At 36.1% G+C, this 25,217-nt stretch overlaps 1 protein-coding gene across 3 annotated transcripts in view; it reads left to right on the top strand.

Moving 5' to 3' along the window:
• The window catches only part of CBLB (Cbl proto-oncogene B), a 132,074-nt gene that overhangs the window by 99,951 nt on the left and 6,906 nt on the right, over positions 1 to 25,217 (top strand). For 2 of the 3 annotated variants that reach the window (XM_027681441.1, XM_027681443.1), the window contains 8 exons: positions 438 to 623; positions 3,169 to 3,534; positions 5,850 to 5,944; positions 13,500 to 13,643; positions 18,094 to 18,182; positions 18,282 to 18,413; positions 19,678 to 19,815; positions 22,263 to 22,382. In XM_027681441.1, coding sequence (XP_027537242.1) covers positions 438 to 623; positions 3,169 to 3,534; positions 5,850 to 5,944; positions 13,500 to 13,643; positions 18,094 to 18,182; positions 18,282 to 18,413; positions 19,678 to 19,815; positions 22,263 to 22,382 — 1,270 coding nt within the window. The remainder of the gene's footprint in view (positions 1 to 437; positions 624 to 3,168; positions 3,535 to 5,849; positions 5,945 to 13,499; positions 13,644 to 18,093; positions 18,183 to 18,281; positions 18,414 to 19,677; positions 19,816 to 22,262; positions 22,383 to 25,217) is intronic. The other variant, XM_027681442.1, reaches the window with a different exon arrangement.

The following is a 25,217-nucleotide window of genomic DNA, read 5'->3' on the forward strand; positions in this document are numbered from 1 at the left end:
TGAATTGAGTTCATTTTGCCTTGCTGGTTAACTTTTAAACCAGCACAGTAATTTACAGAACTTTAGATTGAGTACTCTCTATTAATAAAAAGGTTATCAAGGGTAGCAGTATTACAGTTGAATATATGTTTGTGAATTTTTTCCTCATGTTTGACAAGGATTGTTTGTTTTTTATACAAATTGCTGGCATATATGTTCTTCTGTTTTCATCACAAGTTAGCATGGGTCTTAATTTTGAGGTAGAATGACTCGTAGACTTCTTTTTCAGTAGCTGTAAGATGAGCTCCTATACTGTCTATTAATTGAGAGAGCGGCAGATGTCCATTATCATAAATTACTATTAGTAAGTATTATCGAATTATTGTTTTAGTTGTGGAATGGAAGTTGTATACTTGATCATCAGGTAAATGGTAATTTATTTTTGTTCTGTCTTGAAGTGCAATGAGAGGCAAAATTCACCAGTGACTTCCCCAGGATCTTCCCCTCTTGCACAAAGAAGAAAACCACTTCCAGACCCCCTGCAAATACCACATCTTAGTCTTCCACCTGTACCTCCTCGTCTGGATCTGATTCAGAAGGGAGTAGCACGGTCACCATGTGCCAGTCCAACTGGGTCACCAAAGGTGAGTCTTACTGAACCATCATTTCTTGATATAAGGATATTGAGAATTTGTATTTGATTGTTTTCTACGTGAACTTTCTTGTTTGTTTTGGAAGGTGGACTGTTTCAAAACTTTCCATATGTATTTTCTTTTTTCAGGAGTTAGCTCTGTCCAAAAGAACTTTAATTTCTTCTAGCTTAGGGAAATTTTAGATTAGATCCACATTGATGAAGTCTCTTATCTCTTTCCATCATACCTTATGTAGTTAAATGTTTCTGGCTGCATGTGTTGGTCAAATGTGACTTCATTTTGTCTGATGATTATATTGTACTTGGTTATGGTCAGAATTTTAAAGACATTGCAGTAATGGATCAGTTTTGTAATAAACTCCGATTAATGAAAATAAATAGAAACTAAAGTTTCCTGAAAATAGATTTAAAGGTCATTATCTCATTAAAATTATATGTTTTCCTCTCAGGATGATTTATGGTCAATTTCCACAGTGTCCTTATAAGAAAAATATGTGCAGATACACTGCTTTCAGAAGCTTAAATGGCATATAATAGGACTCAAGTTTCAAGGGAAGTAATAATGACTCTTGTATGCTGTGTTTTGTAAAATGAATGATACTAAAGAGTCAATGATTTTTTGAGTGGATAAGCATGAAGGAGAACAAATACTGTTTGTTGCTCTCCATTACAAGTAGATTGTTTTGTTGTAATTGCTGTATAGCGAGAACAAGTTAGATGTAAATTTTTCATTTTTAGATGATGAATAAAAATTCAAGTTCAAACCATGACTCGAAACCCATGTGATCATAATAATCCCATTTGAAGTGCCCTATTTCTTTTGTCAGGTTTTTACTTTAAACTTGAAAATCAACATCTTTTTAAGATTCTAGTGGTTTATAATTTAGAAGAAAAAATGGAAGTTTGAATAATTTCTTTAATCTTCTTTCATAATTTCCTATATTATGCAGGGGAATTTGTAACACACTGAAGATATACACAAAGTACATGCCACATCCATTAAAATTAATTTTACAATAGCATTTTTTACAGAGTTTGTGGCTTTAAAAAAAAAGAAAACCAGAAATACCATTAATGCTGCTTTAATATTTTGAAAATTCTTTTTTCTTTGAAGCTTTTCCTGGAAAAAAAATAATATTTGGGGAGTATAAAGGAAATAGAATGGAGGCAACAAAGAATAATTTTATACTTAAAAAAATTTCATATTTAAGAAAAAGATGGTTTAGTCCTGCCAAAACTGCTACTTCAGTCAAAAAAACGTTTCTATATTTCTGCAGTTAAAAACTATAATTTATAACTAAGCTATAACCAAAAATATGGACCTAACTATTATGTTCGTGTCTTGACAGTGAGAATAACTATTTTTCTTAACTAGCAGCTGAATTAAATGCTTCTTTATTTAGTATACTGTCCTTTTCATATGAATAAACCTGTAGATAAAATAACTTTATTTTCAATTCAAGTAATATGTTAAGGTGTTGCTTGAAGAATAGTGCTGGGCTAACCAGTGAAGCGAAAGTAAATGTAATTATTACTTTAAAACTTTCGTGACCCCTATTTCTTAAAGTGGTAATAATATATGAAGGCTTACCAAAGTTGAAGAAAATTACATGTTCCAAAGGAAATAATCTTCCCTGCCTTTCTTCTGGTAGCTGGAGATAAAACATTCATAAAATCCTGGCCCAACTGTTACTTTGTAGAATGCCATTTATAAACCATTCTTAGTGAGAATGTTTTGGTTTTGTCAGATTTGTGATCTTAGAAACTATGCAGCTACCTGTATAAGTTTTTTTCCTGATAACTTGGTATTCAGTCTTTTAGTATTAGTATACATAATTTTAGAAAACATTTAACCATTACATGATGTAATTCAATTCTGAGAAAGGAAGTATTTTGGCAAAAGTTGTTTGCAGATGAGCTAACTGCAAATATAACTGCATACTAATTATCTTGTTACCTGAAAAAATGAACTGCAATTAGACAAATTGGGCAGTCTAACAATGCATGTCATGTAAAGATTGGAGTCATCCCTAGGTATATAATTAAAAGTGAAATAATTGTTTCTGCTTCTACTTTCTTCCTAATCATTGATTATTGTTTTTTGTGCTCGTTCGCTGTCACCAAGTAATTCCCCTGGGATATTGGGTTTGCTTTGTTTGGAGGGTTTTTTGTCTGCATCAAGAAGTCTGTTTTTTCCAAGCATTCCTTAGAATACGTTTCAGCAGATGAATAAGTGATTCAAATAATCAAAGCCAAGGATACTGGAAAAGCTTATGGGCCAGTTAAACATGCCTCAGTTAGTTGTCTTTTCTGCTTTCCACTCCTTCTTTGGGTTACTCATGAACAGCAGAAATGGGGGCATGCTTTCTGAACAGGGGCCAGGTTGTCTGCAGAATGCAGACTTTTAACCTACTGGCAAGTGCTCTTGTGATGCCAAGAAAATATCTCCATTAGAACTGGTAAAGCCACACTTGATCGTCAGAAATACTCATGCCTGTATCTAACTTTCCTTTCTTTTAACTTACTATGTTGTTTAGTCTTCTCCTTGTATGGTGAGGAAACAAGATAAACCTTTGCCAGCACCACCACCTCCCTTGCGAGATCCTCCACCGCCCCCACCAGAGAGACCTCCACCAATTCCACCAGACAACAGGATAAGCAGACACCTGCATCATCCAGAAAGTGTGCCTTCCAGAGACCAGCCAATGCCCCTCGAAGGATGGTGTCCCAGAGATGCGTTTGGGACAAGTCAGTTGGTAGGATGTCGAGTGGGGAGCGATGCTTCTCCCAAACCAGGACTGACTGCCATTTCAAACGTGAATGGAAGGCACAACCGCGTAAGTTCTGATCCAGGATTTATGAGGAAACACAGACGTCACGAGCTGCCTGCAGAAGGTGCCAAGGTATTTCAAATGAAATGGATGTTGAATCCTTATTTGATACCCTACTGCAGCATTGTCTTGCATTGGCTAAAACACTGTTTATATTGGTCAGTGTTGACCTGTGGTTTCTGAGTCTTTACTGTTGATACTTAGTAATAAGCCGATTGTAAGGAAATGGTTTGTTAAATATTGTAATTTGTAAAGCAAAAGTACGTGAGGGTCTGAGTTACAATTTTCACATCAAACCCTCAAAAAATGTCATGGAGAGAAAATTCTAAATGTGCTATATTCTTTTAGCAAGTCATCCATGATATGCTGTAGCGTAGTTATATAACATCTCAGGTCCACTTTGGAAGTGTCATATGCCAAAACTGTGTATGCATTTGCTGATGAATAGATGTTCCAGTTAGTTCTGTTGTAGGTGAGGTGACAACTTAGTAACCTCTTCAGTTACAATTATACTTGAATTATCACATATATTGTGTGCGTTAACATAAAAACTAAATATTCTAAAGGTTACTTGCGTTGTTCATCAGTAAAGCTTACTTTCAAAAGAACTTTAAATTAGTCATGATGTTCAGTATACTCTAATGAAGAAGATCTAACTTGCCTTGACCCTAAGAAAGATAAAATAAAGCCAGGATAAATGTAGAATGATTTATTGTGTCTTTACCATTGCTTATATGGGCAGCATCCTTGAAAGTGCTCAGTGGCACAGCCTTTAGCAGAATTTTTTCCTCTTTTGTACTTAAATCAGAACTCCAGTTGCTGGAGTTGTACAATGTTGTAATTTGTCTATAGCAGTTTATAACTTCTCTTGGACAAAAGTCCAGTGTAATAGTCCATTTCAGAGTTGTCACTTGAAACCTTTCCACTAATTGTCTGGGTTGGTTTGGGTAGGGATTTGCTTGTCACCCACAGGAGAAATATGTTTTCCTGTTCTCAGGTGCATGTCTATAACTATGATGTTTCTTCTGTTAAAAAAAAAATGGATTGTTTCTATATGTTACTTCAAGATATCTGGGGAGGAAAGCTTAGAGGGAGTAGTTCTGTCATTGAGCAGCTTCAGGCACTTGCAAGGCCATGTGCAATTGGTCAGGCTTAGCTTTGAAAAGAGATCGAATGATGATGGCCCAAGAAAAAATTCCTAGTTCTGCTCTAATCAGTTTTATCAAAGCAGCTCAGTAATTTAGTCATAGATCTTATTAACTCAAAGCTGCTGCTCGTGTTTGTTTTTTTTTGCTTGAAGACTACATAACTTGTGCTAAGATGAATGGATTTGTGGTTAAGTCATGATAGTTAGAAATAAATTTTTTTTTGTCTATTTGCTTTTCCCAAGATCACAAACTATTTAACCTTTCTATCTCCAGTTTAAGGTGTTTTTTTAATATGGATGTTTTGGTTATTTTGAAAGTATGTTAGTGGAATTCAATTACTATTGATAGAAAGTGTTGACATCTATGATGAAAGGTGCTTAAATTGTCTATGATATTATATATTTTACTTGGAACTAGGCTGTTGTTTAAAATGCTATAGCTTTCTGTCTGATTTTCAAAGGATACTGGGTTTCTATCTTCAACTATTCCTTTATGTAGTATTCTAGTTATGGTCTGGCACAGTTTTGAAGCTGAGGGAATGAATACATTTAAAATTAGAATACCCACTCAGTGTAGAAGTGCCGTTGTAGTCTGGAGTAGTTTCATATACAAATCTTTAACCAAGTACTGTTTAAACTGTCATCTTCATGGTTATAGTTCTAAGCCATTTGATTAAAGGGAGCAACAGAAAACTCTGAATTACCATTTCAGGCTGTATTCACATTCATGAGGGAAACATGGAATGCATTTCCATCCCTGATTCATGTATCATTTGTGATATAAACTTTTTGCTATTGATAAAAGCCGAGAATAGGGAAGACAATCCTGTGGGTAGAGGATGGATTCTGGCAGGCACTGTAACACAGAGTTTTAAAAAAATGAATGTTTAGTATACTGTACTTGTTGCTTTTCAATTGCATTTCTTCTCTCTCACTTTGTGATCTTGAAAACTTAATTTTCCCTCAAGCAGTTCAGCTGTAACAGAGTAGTCCAACTAGTAACCATGGTGGGAAACTTCCTCTTTTGGTGAAGCCTTAAGCTAACATGTTCTACAGCTCCCAAAAGGGATGAGCTGAAACAGATATGAGAGGCCCTTCAGATAACAGGTCTGTAGCATGAACTGGCAGGAAAGCCTTTACCCACAGTCTTCCCAATATCTGTTGTATAATACCTAGTTGATGAATATCCATGATGAGGAACAGAAGGAGATACCCATTGTAACACTTGTGTGATTTGTAGGTTTTTTCGAATGGTCATCTGATAAATGAAGAATATGATGTCCCTCCACGGCTTTCACCTCCCCTTCCAGCTGTCTCCATCATCCCTAGTATAAAGTAAGTTAACTTTATCTGTCAAAGAAATGTGTTAATTAATGTTTGATAATAGCACTGATTCTCTGGTGCTCAAAGCAAAACGGGAAAATGAAAGAATTTAACTAATATAACTTGATTATATGCTTTCCATGAACTTTATATTCCCTTTGTAAAACCACATTAAATTGTATTGATTAAGTGGCAGCAGTTCTGATATTAATTGAACATAGCATGTTTTTATAGGAAAAGAGGCTAAATTGAGCAAGGTCTTGCTCATAAGCACTTGGCAGTGGGGGCAGATTCTGTCTGGTTTTACTTCTACTACTACAGGAGAAGTGTGGTCAGAGCTGTTTATCACAGAATGATTATGACAGATTCTAGGGAAAGTGCTAAGGGTAAAGAATATAATTTGTCAGTGTTCTGCACCTAATCAAGTCATGCTTTCTGGGCTTTCTGCGCAATGGGCTTTATTCAGGGTTCACACCAGTGTCTGCTCTTTGCTGTGGCAAAAAAACCATACAGACAAAACCATTTTATATAATTTTAAATAGGATCAACCTCCTTGAGTTCTAAAATATGGTTTGGGAAGTCTTGTCATTTCAAGTTGCAGACTATTTTTAGTCTTCCAGTAACATGACTGTGTATTTTTTACCAAGGTGTTGCCGGCATAGGAAGTATCTTTGGACTCTGAATCACACAGGATTTTGTACAGAACAAGATACATTTGAAGTAAAAAAACTTGGAAGTCCTATAATATAGTTTGTCCTTTTTTGTGTTTTTGTACAGAAACTGGAGCATATTACCATGTTTGATGCTATCCTACAGCTTCTTTCCAGAGTACTGCTTGTCATTTTTGCTGTTAAATAAAATAATTGGACAGTCAGTATGTATTAGTACTGAGAACTTTCTCATTAGTGTGCACTCATTCTGTTCAGTTAGCTTTAACATAGAAGACAAATATATTTCAGCTTTTTATTAGTATGCTGTTTTTTCTCTTCCTGACCACAAGAATAAAGGTGCAGTGGAGCACTGAATTTTTTTATTCAGAAACCTGTTTTCAGGTGGAGCAATTGCTGAGGTGAAGTTCTCCATGCTTGCTTTCAGTTCAGAAGGAAACTTTAGAACATTATCCAGACATAGCTGTAATTCAGTCCTGGGATGTAACCTGGTGGAGGGAGGGTATCACAGGAGTACCAGTTGGATACCTCATGTAATCAAGTCCCCTTCTAGTCTACTTATTTATAATATGGTGCAAAAGCTGGGATGTTCTATGCTCTGTGAGAAAGAGGAAACAGTAACTGATACAAAAATTAGGAAAGTTTTCATATGCCAAAGCAAATAGAACTCTGAAGAGGGGAAGATTCTTATTTTTGTATTTCATAGTGTGGAAAAACCGTAACATTCTTCTTCATAAGAATCCCATTTTTTAATCAGACATTTGCAAATTTAGCCTAGAATCAAAGTACCTTGTATACAGTATTCACTGGAAGTCCACAGGATATTTGTAACAATGTGAAGTGGCACACAATCCATGTCAAGCCAATCCAAGGCTAGAATGTGTGACTTCAGATTGGTCAAAAGAAATGTTTTCATTAACCAAAGTCTTCTGAATAGAAAACTGATGTATTCCAGCAAGAAAATATTCTTCATTTGCTAAAACCAAATTCCACTGACTTTTGAGGAAGAAATTAACTCTCATTTGTGTTTCGGCTTTGTAGTCACACCTTTTCAAAATTACACAGAATGTTTTAAATTTTGATTTTTTAAAATGTAAAATTATTAATACATAACATAGGGGTAAGAAGTACAGATTTTCTCATTACTAAAATGTCACATGGAATGACTGTTAAAAATAAAATTGATCATTTTATGTCATTTCTTGAAACACTAATAGGTCTATTTAAAATTTACTTTAAATTAAGTTTTTGTTACCACTAGGAAATACCCCAATAATCTGTAATACTGTGTGGCAACATGTGGGTGGAAAAACTGGGGAGGGAGGAAAAAAAAAAGTCTTCAAAAATAACAAGTTCAATAGGTTTAACATTTACACCAACCACAAAAATTGCTCTCAAAAAGGTAACCCAAATAATACCTAGCACGATTTCATTTGAAACATCAGAATATTTTTACAGTGTATTTTTCCTCTTTAGCAGTTAAATTGACTGCTAAGCACTCATAAATATGTTGAACTGTACTTGATTCAAAATACTTTTACTTTCCACAACTGTGGTACTGCAATTAATCTGGTACAAGTTTTTCATTTTTTCCTACTCTGGAATCTCTGCAGTGTTGTGGATTGAGAGCTAGTTTGTTTTTTATAGCTCCAAGGCATTCTATTCTTTCTAGTTATCATCAGTCTGTAATTTCAAACATTTGACTGAAGGATACATTGATCATTTATGAAATGTCATAATCTAAATAACGAGGAGGCAGAATGGCCCTTAACTTGAAACTTCACAGTTCTAAAATGCCCCTACTTGTTTGCTCAGTTTTTACTGAGTATAATATGACTTCTTTTTTTTTCCCTTAAAAAGTACATTAATAGAAAAGCACTGGAGTTCTTTTTTTTTTCTGAAAACGGTGCTGATTCATTTTCATTTTACTAAAGCAATTATTATTAACTGTACTTTAATAATGAGAAGTGGGACTCTTGCTAACCAAACATCTGATTTTTTATTTTTCACTCAGCCACTATGTTGCAGACCTGACATGCGAAAATAGTTATTTTTAATTGGACTGCTGTAATTATGTCAGATTTTTTAGCAGTTTTGATCAAATTGTTATTCTGTTATTAAAAAAAAATAAAACTTATATGTCAAAGATACAGAACCATTCTTTCCCAAAACTTTAAAATTTTCAAGTTAAATAGTGTTTGTTTTATGCCAGTGAGTAGCTTCCATTTTACTACATCAGTAGAAAATTGGCCTCTTTGTCTCAAAAGTTCTGTGTACCACAGAGATACTTTGTGTGAGGGAGCATCCATTTTTGAGTATGTAATGAGGCATCCAATTCCAAGTGCCTTTTGTAGTCTATAAATATATTAGGAACATTTAGTTGCTTTGAGGTAGTTAAGGGAAAAGTAGCACCAAAAGGTATTTCTTCTCTTGCTGTCTCTTCTGTTTTGCTAAAAAAATTTGAAGGGGAAACCACAGTTCCATTAAAGCCAACTCTGATTTGAAAGTCCTGGTTCCCTTGAAATCAGCCTTTGGCATGGTGCTTCTCAAGTGACATTAGAAGGAGCATGGCTGACATGCAGGTTCCAGACATCTGAGAGATGATGCTCTGGAGGACACAGTGTGTCCTTACTCATAGCTTGACGGGCCAGTGAGTTTGAGTGCTCAGCTGTTCTGTCATAATTCTCATTGTGTTGCAGCTTACTCTGTGACAAATATGAGCAGTTGGCAAGTGTTGATTTGATCGTGTGGTCCATATAACTTCATAGAATCACATAATGCTCTCAACATAGCACTGATACTTTGTGCAGAAAAGGGACAACTGCACTTGAAGCAGGCACTTACAGAGCTGGCCAGAAAGCACACCAGGTACTTCAGGCTGGCACAAACAGCCAAGGAACAGCTGCTAAGGAGACAACAGTTGCTCACTGTGGAAGACAGAAGGGGCAAGAAGGAAGCAAAGTGTTGTTATTGTCACTGAATCATAGAATAGAATCATAGAATCAACCGGGTTGGAAAAGACCTCCAAGATCATCAAGTCCAACCCTTGATCCAATACTGCTGTGGTTACTAGACCATGGCACTAAGTGCCACATCCAGTCTCATCTTAAAAACCTCCAGGGACGGTGAATCCACCACTTCCCTGGGCAGCCCATTCCAATGTCTGACTACTCTCTCTTGTAAAAAATTCTTCCTAATATTCAACTTAAACCTCCCCTGGCACAGCTTAAGACCGTGCCGTCTTGTCCTACTGCTGGTTGCCTGGGAACTTAAAACTTACTTTTCTGAAACAGAGTTTGCTTGAGGCCTTACAAGATTAAAGCTTTTGTCTGCAGTAGCAGGTAATGCTCTGCATAGGACAGAGGAGTTTAGAGTAAGGAGCTGATGTCTATACTGTACACATTATGGGGCAGCAGTTCAACTGGCTGTAGTCTTGTCCCATGACTTAGAACACTCTTTAACCAGCAGAATGTAGTAAGGGCCTGCTTGGAATGTATCATGTATTTTAGCGTAATCTGAAATGTATTCAGGTTGTGCATTCCTCAGTGCAAATCAAAGTGTGGTAAGTGGGGAGAATAAAGGGATTAATTTCAAAAACACAGTCCTGACCAGACTGAAATACATGGGCTGCAAGTTCATCAAGATTAAGTTCTTTGAATCAGTTTATCAGTAAATGATGGAATGTGAGCCTTTCTCGGAAATACTTCTAAATAAGTGTGAGGTGTTGGTTTCCCTGGAGTTCTGGTTACAGCTAAGCTGGACATTTAATGGCTCAACAAAAATGAATTCTCACATCTTTTCCTGATTTGCCTCTGGCCCTTGGTGCTTATCAGGATAAGAGATTGACATCCAGCCTTTTTGTTCAACAAACCAGAATATAATTCTGACTTCCAATTTTTAAAGTATTTCCACTTAAGGAGTAGAAAGGGGCACTAGAGAGTATATAAATACAGTGTACTGGTTAGTTTTGTATTCCTCTGTACACAAATCTTATAAGGATGTAAGAACAATGAAGTACTGTAAAGTGTAATTATAGAAAACTTCACCAGCTTGATAAACAGATGCATATTTCATCTCTCTGCTTATAATGACAATGTTCACTGTTTAGTTACAAAAAACTTTATTTTTCTGGATGATTTTGTGTAGAACAATAGAGTTAGTCTTAGAACAATAGAGATTTAATAATTCAGTTTGATCTTGAAGCAATTTCAATAATAATGGAGAAAATGAGATAGACATCTAGCAGAACAATGCAAAACAGGTTTCGAGTCAAATACCATTACAACTGGAGTAAATTGAAAGAGAAATGTGATTTTTTTAAAAAATAAAAATTGTGAAATAATAATATGAAAGTTTAGGGCAATTTTTGGACCCTAATGAAGAGTATATTAGCTGTATGTTGGTACTCTAACTCTTCTACTGCTTTACAGATCTTTACCTTTCAGATATTACTCACATCATATTTACAATCTGGCAAGTATTTTCCTTACTTTAAAGGTAGGAAAACAGAGACTTTACTAGTGTGAAGGACTTTTCTAAGGCCACACAGTATTCAGAAGCAGGAGACCTGAAACTCATGTCTTTAATAATACCTCCAAAACTAATAACAATTTCTCAGCAGAGAAGGGGAGGGGCGCTGTGTGTTTGGTTTTTTTCCCCAGTAATAGCCTTTAAAGAGGGCTTCAAACAATACTACCAGCCTGGTTTGGTCAGTATTGGACATTCCTGATGTAGTGATTAATATTTGTAACATTGCTAGCTGCAGAAGCAGCAATTCGATTTGTAATTATTTTCTAAAAAATACAGGCTTATATCTTTGTATTTGTGTGTGTGTGTATATATATAGATATAGATATATATCTTCCAATATATGTGTATAAAAACCCCAACATCTCCAGAGCATACTGGATTGCCAGTAAGAATGATTATACAGCCACAGGAATGAGATAATTTGTTCTTTGTTGGTCTTTTAACTGTCTACCTGAGAATCATACAGATTTCTCATTGTCCCACTACATTTTTACATTCTGTTCCCTAAAGGTCTGAACATCAGTGACACAAGCCTCTTGTCCATCTAAGAAATCAAGGATGGAAAAAGCAATTTCACACTGCTTTGCTGTGGGAAATTTTGCTCCCTCTGCACAACGTGGTTGAAAACTGCAATATAGAGTTTGCGGTTCAGCACCATAAATGTTCTTTCCTCTGTCTTTGGCTACTATGTCTTTGCAAAAAAAGCTGGATTCCCATCTTTCCGGAGCTTGTTTGTGAAGTCAAAAGTATAACAGTGGTTGAAGGAAAGCATATGAGAAGTTACAAGTAGGTAGGGAGCTCTAGGCTTTGAATATATTAAAAAAAATAGGCAGCATATCTGCCCTCTTCTTTCTCTGTTCTTTTTCTTTCTCTGTTTTTTGTATATTAATTAATTTAGTGACTGGCTAGTACTCCTGGTTGTTAGTTATTTGGCTTTGTTCACAGAGTACATGGTTGTTCTGAAGTCGTGGTATCATCTACAGTCAATAGTGCAAGATCCGTGCTTTTCCTTTGTGGAGAAGTGTGCTCTGTGAGTCAGGTGCTCCTTGTATTGAAAAAATTGGGAAATAGGCCTGGCCTGTCATTTCAGCTCTTGCACTTATGATAAAATCAAACTAATTAGGCTACAGTAAAACAAATTGTGTCCTTCATATATTTCCTTATAAGTCCTTAAAAACTTCCTTAAATGGTGTATGAAGTAGTATCTTGTAATGTAGCATTTAGTTCAGCTCAGGGGCCGTGAGCCATACTTTCAAGCCATGAATCCAGATGGCTGTGGATGCATTGCACATCTTTATTCAAGGTCCTCTCTGTGTTGGCTTTTTTTGTGGCAAAGCATAAAGGTGCTATTCACTGCATAATGTAAGAGCTAGATGATGCACATACTGCTCTTTATGTTTATCTAGTATAAGAATCAAACTTCTCTTTGTGGTTTTCATGTATGACCTGGCTGAAATTAGATTTAGTCCTTAATGTAAGCTTTTGTATTTTAGATGTTTTGTGAGTTTCTTATTTATCTTGACATATTGGAGTAATTGCTGTAAACGGAGCAGCTCAGTGTATAAAAGAGTAGATGATGATAATTGCTAGACCTATAACCTAGCTACTTGTATTTTCTGAAGACCAAAAGATACGTTTAGCTTGTTAATAGCTAACAAAATTATTTTCTCAAGACTGCCCACTAAAATTAAATTTTTACTCATCGTTCTCTTTACAGTCATATGGCAGAAAGCCACAAAGTAAGAGTTAGGTTTGTTTTTTTTTTTAAGAAATCTTATACCCAACAGTGTTCTCCACGACAGAAATTGTTACCTGTAAATGGAGATTGTAAAGTCTACTTCTGTCCTGGGCTTCCACTGCTTTCAAGAAGTGATATAAATCACTGTCTGTGATGACAATTAAAGACAGTATTTGTCTGAAGTAAAACCAATTTAAAATGCATGCAGATTCCAGGAGTTTTATAGTATTAGGGGTGGTACAAGACTGCACTGAAAGGGTGAGTGTCTGCTGCATCACTAAGCCCTGCTCAATGCTTTATGCCCTGAATTAACTTTTGTTTAGTTCTTTTGATAAGTGCAAACAGGTTAATCCTTCCAAGTGCCTATTTAGTACTCGAATTCTTTGCAATTCTCTGCTATGCCTTACTTGCTTAAAGTAGCTGTTTAACTCTCAGAAGGTCAGCTGCCCTTTTCTCTGTGCATTCTCAGTGACAAAAAAAGCCAGTAACACTACAAGTTTGTCATGGTGTTTTTGTCTCCTTATATATAGCAGACATTTATTAAGGATGTTTGGGCTAAAGAAGAGTATTCTCTGTATTATCTGAGGTCAAGTACATAACAGTTAAAACAATCTCTTTGTCATCTCCTTAGGTGCCCTGGTCCTTCAGCAAATTCTCTGTCTGATAAATCAAGGGATCATACAGATGATGATGATGAATACAAAGTTCCTTCATCACATCCTGTAATACTGAGCTCACAACCACCTCACGGTCATCATATAAAACCTCTTGCTCGGTAAGGTAATTTAGCAGCCTTGAAAGCAACTTATTTACAAAGCCACTGCTTTTTCCAATACTAAACTGGATTCAATGTTTCTAAAGACTTAAGCTTGCCTGCCTTCTGAAATGTCTTATCTTTTCAAGCTTGAATTACTTATGCTTCTGTTTCGTTTGACTACCACCACCTGTGAAGTTCATTTATCTCTCTTGTGTCAGAACTGGGTATTTTTTGCTTTTGAGTGCTATTTCTGCAGTTGATCCTTTTTTAACCCTTAGGCTGAGGTTTTCAAAAGTGACCAGGAGATTCAACCCCCACATCTCTTTCAAATTTAGTTTTAAGGAGAATTTTGTGTCTGAAATTCCCAAAGTCAGCTTTGAAAATCTTAAACTTTCCCATTTTAAGAAGTGATGCAGTACTGAAAAGTATGTGAACTGGCAGCTGTATGTACATACTTTGATTCTCTTTTTGTCCGATGTGTAGGGTGCCTTTTTAGCTTCTTGAGCCTGTTTGGCAGCATATTTTCTTTGTGCTTCTCAGGAAAAGAACCTTTTTTTAATACAAATGGAATATATCTCCTTAGTTTTAAATGTGTTCTAAAACACTGTCTCCAAGCTTTCACAGTTCTGAATTACTCATGAATTATGGCAAGGAGATTTGGAGCCAAGGGCCATGGCAACTGAAAGCTGTGTCATTCCTGGTGAACTTCTTGGACTTTGACTCATAAAATAGTCTGAATGGCTGGAATTAAGTGAATAAGTCTTAGAATTAAGTGAATAAGTCTTAGAAATAAAAAGGGGACAATTTTCTACTGGTCTTGTAGGTCAAAAGTATGATATTAAAATCAAGTATTGATCTAAAAAGTTTAGACTCTTCTGTGATTAAAAATTGCAGTGACATATAGCCATTTTTTTCCTCTGTCAGAATGTGATTCAAAGACCTACCATCAGTGAAACCCAACATGTCTCTCAGCCTAACATTAGCCAATTATAATTTTTAGACCTCTTTAATCAGAACTTAAAAGAGGTAGAAAAAAGGTCATAGTATGATTACTCCTTGCATGCAGGTTAAAAATTCTGTCTTTATTAGAAATGCTGATCCAGTCTTTACTGCATAGACATGAATATTACACAGTTGTCTAAGCTTTATGAACTTGAGTACTTAAATGTTCTTACCTACAGTATGAGACTTTAAAAAAAATCAATGCTGAATAAAACTGTCAAGGTTGACTGAGGAAAAAAGTAGGAAATTAAAAAAAATTCCAAGGTCCTAATCCTTTTTACCTATGCCATTTTTTATGGGATTGTACTGTGCTTCTGCACGGGAATGTCTTTTTGTGCCGTGTAAAGTCTTCTAATAGAGGCTGAGCTGCTTGCATGACCAAAGTTACTCAGGATGTAACCTTTCTTAGACAGAAAGTTGTCTGCAGCAGAAGAGAGCAGTATGTGGGCAGATTACCTTGGTTTAGCAGCTTCTGAGGACTGTTTGGGTTAGCAAGTATTGTGGTGCAATAGGAGAGAGCCTGCAAAGGGGACCAGTTGACTCCAAGGACCCCACATCCACACTGTATGTTTTGGGAAGCCTCAGATTCATACAAGCCCTAACATGGTCCTATGGCTGGAGTGCCCTTTAGTAATTGCAGTCCACAGGATGAGCTCCTGCAAGACATCTTTTGAGTTAACATCACCCAGAAGCAGTTGGGTCTGCCTGGTCTGAGACCTCTGCAATGTAAAACAAAGTGCTAAAATGGGGATGCGAACTGAAAGATTCTTGAGAAAATAACCAGCTGGAAAAGTAGAAACTCATCATTTTTCTGTAGCCTTCTTTTGCAGAAAAAAAAAGAATTGAATGGTTGGCTGGTACAGGATTTTAGCAGGCCCTTAGACTTATTAATAGAGGCTGTAGATAAAAAGCTTAGTTAAAGTTTTTTACGGATTTTACTGTGCGCATGGTGGGGTTTTTTTTGGCATGAATCCAGGACTTTGTACAGAAAAAGTACCTCAGTTTCCCATTTAGGTTGCTCCATGATTAAAACCACCAACTCTTCTTATTATACATTCTGATAAGAATTTTAACTCAAACCATTCTCCTAAGCATTTAAAAAAAAAAAAGAAAAAAAGAAAATCTGGTGTTCCATATAGTTATATAGTTATAATGTCTTCTTTTAGCTGTCTCTGCTTAGATGTGAAAGCTGAGATAAATCTTTCAAGAAAGACTCTGGTTTCTGGTTGATGTTGTGTTCCTTTAATGCACTTCTTTAAGTCTCATGGGGAGGGGTTTTTTGTTTCAAGAAAACTTCTCAGTATTGCTTAGCAAAACTGTTAACATTTTTTTAATTTTTTTTTTAATTGTCATAAATTTTTAGCACATTTCAGTTTTTTTCCCCAGTGTCACTTTCTTCTGTCTCTTTCCTAAGTGTTACTTCTTCATCTCTTGCATAGTACTTGAAATTTTCAGTAAGCTAAAGAGCCCACTAAATTCTTGTGGATGTTTTGTAATTTAGAAACTGTGTAATTCTTCCATCCTACTCCCAAATTTGTATTGCCTCTAAGACTTTTCACTCTTTTACCAGTAAATGCAACAATGCTAAAACTATTACAAAAATAATATAAAAAATTATTCAGTCTTAATTTCTGGCAGATCAGTTAATTGTCTGTTTTGTTACAGCTGATCATCTCTTCCCAGGTATGGGGCAAGTTCAACAATAAGAAATGGAGGGAAATAATTTCAGCACTACTAATTAGGCTACTTTTAGAAGAATGTTACATTATTACATTCACTATCTTTTCCTAGTAAAGCTTTCTCCAAAAAGGAAAAGGACAGAAGGCTTGCCTGTTAGTACTCATTTGTTACCCTTCTTTTTGGAGTTAACTGTTGATGTAAACAGGTATTTCAGCATTATTTGTAAACTCGTTATGAACTGAATACTTCTGAAGTGGTGCCGTGTTAAATTACTTTGCTGCCTGTGGCTAGTTACATTATTGAAAATGCAGAATAGATTAAAATTAAAGTAGAAAATATTCTTCATTACTTAGTGTATATGCTGAGGAGTCACTATATGCTGAGGAGTCAAAGGAAGTGTTGCATCCACTGCATTTGAAAGATTGAACCAATCTAATATCAAAGACAGAAGCAACACTTCCTTTACCACTTCTCTGGGGGAATGAATTCATAGCAAAATAGCACTTATCATTAGGGTAGTTTTGTTGTTTTGGTTTCTTTTTTTAAATCTTGCAATTATTCTTACATTTATTTCATTACTCCTAGTTGTAACTCTGGGGACCACAAACACAATTTCACTTCCTCTTTCCTGTTTATGTATTCTAAATGATTCCAGACCTTTTATTTCATTCCTCCTTTCCATATGGCAAAAGCTGATATGTGTATTAATACTATTGGTAAAAACCCAAGATCTGAAATTTTAGCTGTATATAACTCCAGCAGATTTCCCAATATTTAGTAATAATGGTGCATGGTGGGTTGGGATTTTTATTTTTAAGCTGGAATTGCTTAGCATGGTGGCCTTTTTCCCAAGAAACTTTCTGTTTTTTCTGAATATGCAGGGTCCATGGTTCCAGTGACAGGACTAATTTCCTAGTTCTTTCATGTTTCTTTAAACAATATATAATATTCTGAAAAGGCTTGTTCTATGTTTTTCCCTGCAATATTTGAACAAAGTCATCTTACAAAAATAAACTCCAGTGGTTTTGACAAGATTATAGGCACTTTGTACTGTTTGGTTGGATGAGTTTCATATTCAATTTGATACTGTTATTTAATTTTGAGAGTATAATATGCTTCCATTAAAAAAAAAAATCAGTTAACTGTGATAGAAGTATCAGCAAGACTCAGCTTTTTGATACAGAAATTAATAGGTTCCTGCAAAAGTGCTTTGAATGGTTTAATTTTGGGGGTTTTGCTGTTTTTTTTTTTAATGTTTAGCAAAGAGTTTAGTTGAAATTTGTTATTATTAGTGGTGTGTAGTGGAGTTCTGTTTGGATTTTTTTTGTTGTTCTTATTTTTTGTTTAATGGCTTTTCTGTGTGGATCATAACCAAAATCTACACCAATCTTTTTCATATTTCTGCTAGGGAAAATTCAACATCTGGGAATGCAAAATGGGATTGAGTCTGTGACTTAACTGTGTGAATAAAATAATGACTTGAGCTCTGAAGTGATGACTGTGTTTAATATTAGTTCTTCCTCTAACTTGTATTGCAGCCTTGAGTAAGTTATTTAAACCATGTCAGTATCTCACCAAGAAAGCAGTATAATCCTTCAAAGCAGTTTTACTGGTGGTTAACCAGTATCTGCTCTCAATATCAAAACCCATAAATTTTAAAATTGGCACAGCTTATTATATTTCATTCATTTCCATATAGTGAACTGCCAGCACAGGTACTTGGTCGTTCTGGGAATTAATGCTTGGCTAAATGGTTGATTGCTTCCTGCTTAATGTCTGTCTTCAGGGTGTGTGAGAACGGTCAATGTGCTGGAGTAACGAATGGAACACACAGTACTACTTCTGAGATAAAGAAATCAAAACATCCTGAATTAGGTATGTTTTTACTTTTCGCTGTTTATCAAGAAAATTTACTCTGTGCTGCTCTAGGGGTACAGCAAGAAAACATTCACTTCTTGTGGTTGTGTCATTCAGGAGATGTCTATGATGCACCTACTCTTCCGGTACCTTTGCCACCTGCACGACCTCCTACCAGAGACAACCCAAAACACAGCTCTTTGCTCAACAGGACACCCTCCGATTATGATCTTCTGGTGCCCCCTTTAGGTTGCAGACTTTTTGCTGATTACATGTAATGGTTAACACTGCCTAGATGAACTAAATGCCATGTTTACTGAAAAACAACCACTGTCGAGTATGCTAAGAATACCAGACAGGCTATGAGCTAAATATTACAGCTGTAAGTCAATATTTGTGTCAGTGATCTGCACTTGGAGTCTGCCTGTAAGCCCTCACATGAGACACAAAAAGGCACACTAAAACATTTTCCCTATAATAAATTTTAATTGTTTGTCTCTACTAAGAAGTTTGAGCATTGCAATTTTATGCAATACTGGAGGGGTTTTCCTATTGTAGCTTAAATAGTTCCATTTATTTTAACAAATACAAAAGTGCCAAAGAGATGGTATTTATGTAAAAAAACCCAAACCACTAATTTAGTAAGTTTATTTCTGGGATTTTTTCCACTGTCAAGGGACAGTTCAAAACTCACTGCTGTATACAGTCACCAAAAGCTATTTATGGCAACCCTGATTTCTGTTCTGTTCTCCTACATAAAAATCCTTGTTCTCTGCATATATACTGATGCTGTGCTTGACCACCACCCCTACTCTCACTGACAAACTCATCTGCATGATTGTGTCTGTGCGGATGTGTCATCATCCAATTTTCTGGTTCCATAACACCTTTTGAACATTTGTCTTGTTCCTGCACTATGTTCTCTCTGGTCCCTGAATTATTGCTGAGTTGCAGGAGAATTCAAGGCAAAAGAACACATAAAAATCACACTGCTTGGTAACTCCAGTCCTATCTGCACCATCTTTGTGTAAGGGATACATTCTTTTGCCAAGCTCTAGAAAATTCAGTTTATATCTGGAGTTGGAGCTTCAGAACAGCAGATAAAGATAATATGCTGTATAAATGTAGCAGATCCAAGGTAGTCAGCACTGGCATTTGTATATAAATATATTTGCTTAGCCACTGAAACACAGCTGTTACTCTACAATGATAGTCAGTGAAGCTTTCCCTCTAATACGTTCTTTCCAATCAAGTCACTAAAAGCAATCCCTTCTCCCATCCCAGAAAAGAAACTGAGCTCTGCAAAAGGTCATTCAGAGCATGTTTTAGAAGAGGATTGTGCATAGTACAATCCTAGCTTTGCAGTTTCATTACTGGAGTCACTGAACTGCTTAGATGAACCCTGGGAGTAAAGGCCTCAGCAGCCAGAGAAAAATAAAGTTTAAGCTTCATTCTTTATTATGCAGTTGTTAATGAAGTTTTGCTCATCTAATAATTCGTTTCTGAAATGCAGGCGAAGACACATTTGATAACTTGCCCCCTTCACTGCCACCCCCACCACCTCCTGCTCGGCACAGCATGATTGAGCACACAAAACCTGCTGGCTCAGGAAGCCGACCTTCTTCAGGACATGAACTCTTCCTTCATTCTGGTAGGAATACAGAGGAAGCAACACTTTATTTCGTTTTCATTTTCCTTTACTTCAGAAGCTTATCTGTTCAGTGGTAAAGTCGTCATCAGGCTTCAGAATTCATTATACAAAAATATTAAAAAAATCTGTTTTTTTAATGGTGGAGGTGAAGCAACTCAGAAGATAGAAAGACTTCACTTTTCATTATCACAAAGTAATATAATAAGGTCAATATTTCTATACCAGGCTAAGAGATTTTGGTAAATTGTACTTTTTTAGTAAGAGTTAAAACTTGTGCCAAATTTTCTGTTGTAATCTGTGATACTAGTCTATATCCTTTTGTCAGCTCCGTTGTTTTCAATAGTAAACCATAATCCATGCGGTTTATTTTCAAGTTGAAACTTGTGGAAAAGCTAGAAAATAAGGGAAAAGAACATTCTGCTTTGTTAGAACTGTTGTAAAATTTTGCCACAAAACTGTATTAGCTGTAACACAGTTGCTGGGTCCTGGGGTCCATACCCTTTTTGCAAAGTCGAATAACGTTTTTGCTAAGTCCAGTTTTCATCCATCTCTCCCTATAAATCCCTGTGACGCTTTCCATGTGGTATTTTGCTTGTGAAAGGTATAAAAGCTACTTCCACAATTCATGATTTTTGTCTCTGAGTTGAAAAGCGTTTGATTGTCAGGTTAATTAACTTGAAACACTTGCTGTTTATGATACGGATTACAACAGGATTTTTGTGGGTTATAGTGCATGGCTGTGAAGTGAATTTTTTTTTTCTTTGTGTGAGCTTCCTAAGGATGTTGGTGTCTTAAGTTTACTGGGAATATTTTCAGTGACGATCTACCTTGTGCTGTGGTTAGATGTCATCTTACCCTTATCTGCTTTTATTAGAAGCTGTAAGGAGAAGGATAAATTGAAATATTTTGGTGATGGTATCACAAGAAGGCCAGAGTGTAGATGACAAGCAGTCACGTGCAGCTCCGTAATGGCCTCACAGATTGTCAGGTGTTTGGCTGACCTGTGTGAATGGTACTTGCTGTGGGATGAAAGGGAGCTGCTTTAGGTTGAACTGCAGTTACCTTTTATGGAATGTTTTTATTATGTATATTTTGTCATCACTCAAGGTCTGACATTGAGTGATTTACCAAAGCCGTGTATATTTTATTTTGTAAATTCAGCCCAGTGTTATACTTTGTCATATAAGCCTCTGAATGCATCTAGGTAAAAAGACTCAGCACACTACAGAATTTAGAGCTTGATCTTCATAAATACAGGGCCAAGAAAATTAGTTTATCTTCTACACTTCAAAATAAAAGTAATGTAATCTTCAGCAGTCCAGTCTGAATGGGTAACTCAGTTGTACCATCTGATGCAGAAACACACAATGCACCATTCAATTCTAATGGGAATGGAGAGGAAAAATAGAAGCCCTTTTTTAAAGTGTTACTTCCAAATAATCTGAGAAACATCACTGATAGTGTTAAAGAACATTTAATAGCTTTTAAAAAGTACGTGGAATATGTATCTACAGCCATGTATTGTTCTTCATATTTGCATAGGGGACACAATCTTATAGCAGCAGTTTTCATTAATCTTAGGAGCGTATGCATCTACTTAGGCACGCATGGTTGTGTGAATTGGTCTTTTTTTATTCATATGGTATTTCTAAGACCATATTACTCACTTTGCATCTTGTCACATAATCTGCTGTAGATGATTTATGATGAGCTTTTGATGATTGGTTTCCCTACAAGTCTTGGGGGTGATTTCTCAGCTATCCATCAGAGCCTGTCAGATTAGAATAATAATCTCATCATCAACACCAGCAAAAAGTTGCACTCACATACAAATACTCTTATGAGTCCAGAGCAGAAGCCAGATCCAGGATGATGCTGCACTTGCTCAGCTGCATCTTTGGTAGCCAAAAAAAAAAAAAAAGGAGAAGGAAGACACAATGTACCAGGACTGTATATTTCTCTAATTTTTTTAATTCTGTCCTTGTAATATTTACCCATGGCTGGGAAACCCGCCCTGCAGTTTATGTGAACTGCAAAACATAGGAGTGTAATGAAGCCCTAACCAAACTGAACAGCTGGGATATTTCTGTTTGTGTTACTTCAGGCATTGCAAGCTCTCCCATGCTTTGCCAGCCACAATTCAGTGTCAGTTAATTGAAAAGTACCTCATGGATATGAACAGAAGAGTCACGGTCAGTGCAGGATAGACCAACTTTGAGCTGTGCTCTTGGTGTTTGTCACTTCAAAACGTGCTTATATGTGTAATAAGCTAATGCTAATTTGGATGTATATGTTCCATATGCATGTGCTGTTGGGAGAGACCTCTGGATTCATGATTCCTCTCTGTGAAAGGAGGCTATTTTAATCCTAGCTTCTTTGCAACAGCCATCCCGCAAATAATAATTCTAATTTTTCTAAGATACCTTTTTTTTGTTCTGGTATTACAGACCCCCATTTTGATCCAATAACTGGTCATGCTCCTTTGCCACCTGCTCGTAGAGTAACTGGAGAAAATGTCAAAACAAATAGGACATCTCAAGACTATGATCAACTTCCCCCATCTTCAGGTAAGGCAAAAAACTGTTGTTGTAGAAAATTACAGCTTTATGAAGCAAATAACTTTCATCTGTAAAGTCCAATGCATTTTTTGTCATTCTGGGCATCAAATGGCAATGGTAATACTGTTCTACAAAAGTATGATATTATCAAAGGATAACAGAGATTAATGTTCTGCAGTCCAGGTAGAAGTGGCTACCTTTTGTCTGTCGGTGTGGATACTGCAGCATCAATTTTATCAGCTGCCAAACTGAATGCTTATATGAGTTCTAGTTTCTTATTTTTTGAGAAAGGCAGAGATTTTTCTGCCACCTTTAATGCTGACAAGAGATCAGAAGTCCTGCAAGGAGCACAAGCATCTCGTTTTCAGCTTTTGTTTCTCCTTAAAAAATAGTAGCTTCACTCTCTAAACTATTATTATTTTCTGGTCTTTTTTGCTAATATGTTTGTCTGAATTTCTAAGAAAATTTTAAGATGTTTCTTAATAAAATGACAAAAACCAAACCCACTTAAAATTGTCTTCCTTTTCAATGGAACAGCTACAGTAGAAGCAATTCCTCTGCCAAAGAAATTTCCCCTGTGGTTTTTAGGCAACACGAATAGTATTTAAAGAAAAGCTACTCACGTTAATTGAAATAATAACAGAACTACCTGTATTTCAAAGTAATTTCACCAATTTTTAGACAAATATTCTTTCATTTAGATGTGCATGGTACATGGGGAAGGGGAAGGATTGTCCCACCTACATTATTTTGCTGTGTGGAGGGACCACAAAAAGAAACAGCCAAGTGATGTTTTGAACCATTAATCATTCTCCAGATAAGAGGGAGTTGTGTATGAAGACTGCATAAAGAAAGGAAGGAACTCTAGTCTTTCAGCTATAATGATCACCAGTGTTCCATTGCAACATTCCCAAGTGGAAAAAAAAGATAAATTTTTTTAATAGTAATTGTATGTTTCCTTCTCAGGAATACATAGTTTCACTCTGCTGGGGTATAGGAAAAAAAGAATATAGTTTTCCAACTTAAATGATGGGAAATTTCTGTACCACTCTTCAGGCTGGCTTATTTTTTAATAAATAGCATAACTGAAAATTAGTGTGATGCCATTGGTAAATACTATCACTTTTGAGAGAATACCTTTACAAATATAAGAGTATTTCTCTTTTTGTTTCCCATTGTTAGAAAAAAAAAAGTTTATAGTGCGTGTTTTATATGTGACATCATGAGGGATTTATTTATCTTACAGTGCTAAACTGATTTATTTAACGTGCTTTAAGTTCTCTTATAATACAAATTAAGACAATGATGTAACTACTTTTAAAGCTATGGAGTTTTCCTGCAATTCTTGCAATTCTGTGGTAGAACAATTTTTAATTTTCCTCAGTTACTGCAGGCTGCTTGCTGCTTAAGAACTTAGAGCTTTCTGATGTCACTTAATAAATACTTTTCTATCTGTATGTTTCCCACGGCCATCTTCTAAAACACGTGTCAACTTTTGCTATAAATATCATTCTAAGTCAGCATGATATGCAGCAAGATATTCTGTTTAATTTCAATTAAATGAAAACTATGTGATAGATCATGTCATTCTCTTAATTGGAAAGTTGTTTTCACAGTGGCAGTAATTCCAAAGGATAGAACTGATGAGCTTCAGGATGAACTGGTTCACCTTCATCTATGATTTAAAAAGACAATGTAGAAAGTGTAGCTGCATTCAGAGCTTTTTCATTTATTCTGAACTAATCAGTTCACTTAGGAAATTCTTCAATTCAGTGCTTTTGTGAGGCGATTCTTTGAACTAGCTGAAAAGAAATGGAGTTTTCTCTAAAATCTAATTATAATTTAGCTACTGGGTCCCTAGAGTAGCATGGGGTGTCCTTTAACTTCTCTGCCTCACTTTCACTGTTTTTAAGATTGCTGTCATGATGTTTAACTGAATTGTTAATGCGTAATGAGAAATTTATTCTAATTTAGCCAGGTATCCAGTATTGAACACTTAAGAAATAGTACTCAGCTATGCAACTAACTACTCCAAAGGCATGGTTTCTCAAACTTTTTATATACAACTCTTTAAAATTATTACAGAAAGAGCAAGAGAAGGAGATAGGACTTGGGGGTGCTGGTGGATGAGAGGCTGGACATGAGCTGGCAATGTGTGCTCAGAGCCCAGAAAGTCAATCATATCCTGGGCTGCATCAAAAGCAGTGTGGGCAGCAGGTTGAGGGAGGTAATGGGATCCCCAGCATAGGAAGTATATTGACCTGTTGGAGCAAGTCCAGAGGAGGGCCATGATTAGAGGGATGGAGCACTACTCCTATGAAGACAGGCTAAGAGAGTTGGGAATGTTGAGCCTGGAGAAGAGAAAGCTTCAAGGTGACCTAATTACAGCCTTCCAGTACCTGGAGGGAGCCTGCAAGAATGCTGGAGACTTTTTACAAGGGCGTGTAGTGACAGGACAAGGGGGAATGGCTTCAAACTAGAGAGAGCAGATTTAGGTTACGTATTAGAAAGAAATTCTTTACTGTGAAGGTGGTGAGGAAAGGTTGTCCAGAAAAGTTGTGGATGCATCATCCCTGGAAGTGTTCAAGGCCAAGTTGGATGGGGCTTAGAGCAGCCTTGGGATAGTGGAAAATGTTCTTGCACATCCATGGCAGACGAGTTGGAACTAGATGATCTTTAATGTCCTTTCCAACCCAAACCATTCTGTGATTGTGTGATATTGCCAATAATTAGCATATTTTACCTAAGCACAGCCAATGATAAGAGGGAAAGGAAAAAGAAATTTAGGCCTCTAAGATAGATATATTTTGCTGAACTTAGCTATTCTGTAAGAAATGGATTCAA

Source organism: Neopelma chrysocephalum, unplaced genomic scaffold (genome assembly GCF_003984885.1).
Source record: "Neopelma chrysocephalum unplaced genomic scaffold, ASM398488v2 Primary Assembly neopelma1_60, whole genome shotgun sequence".
Classification (NCBI taxonomy): domain Eukaryota; kingdom Metazoa; phylum Chordata; class Aves; order Passeriformes; family Pipridae; genus Neopelma; species Neopelma chrysocephalum.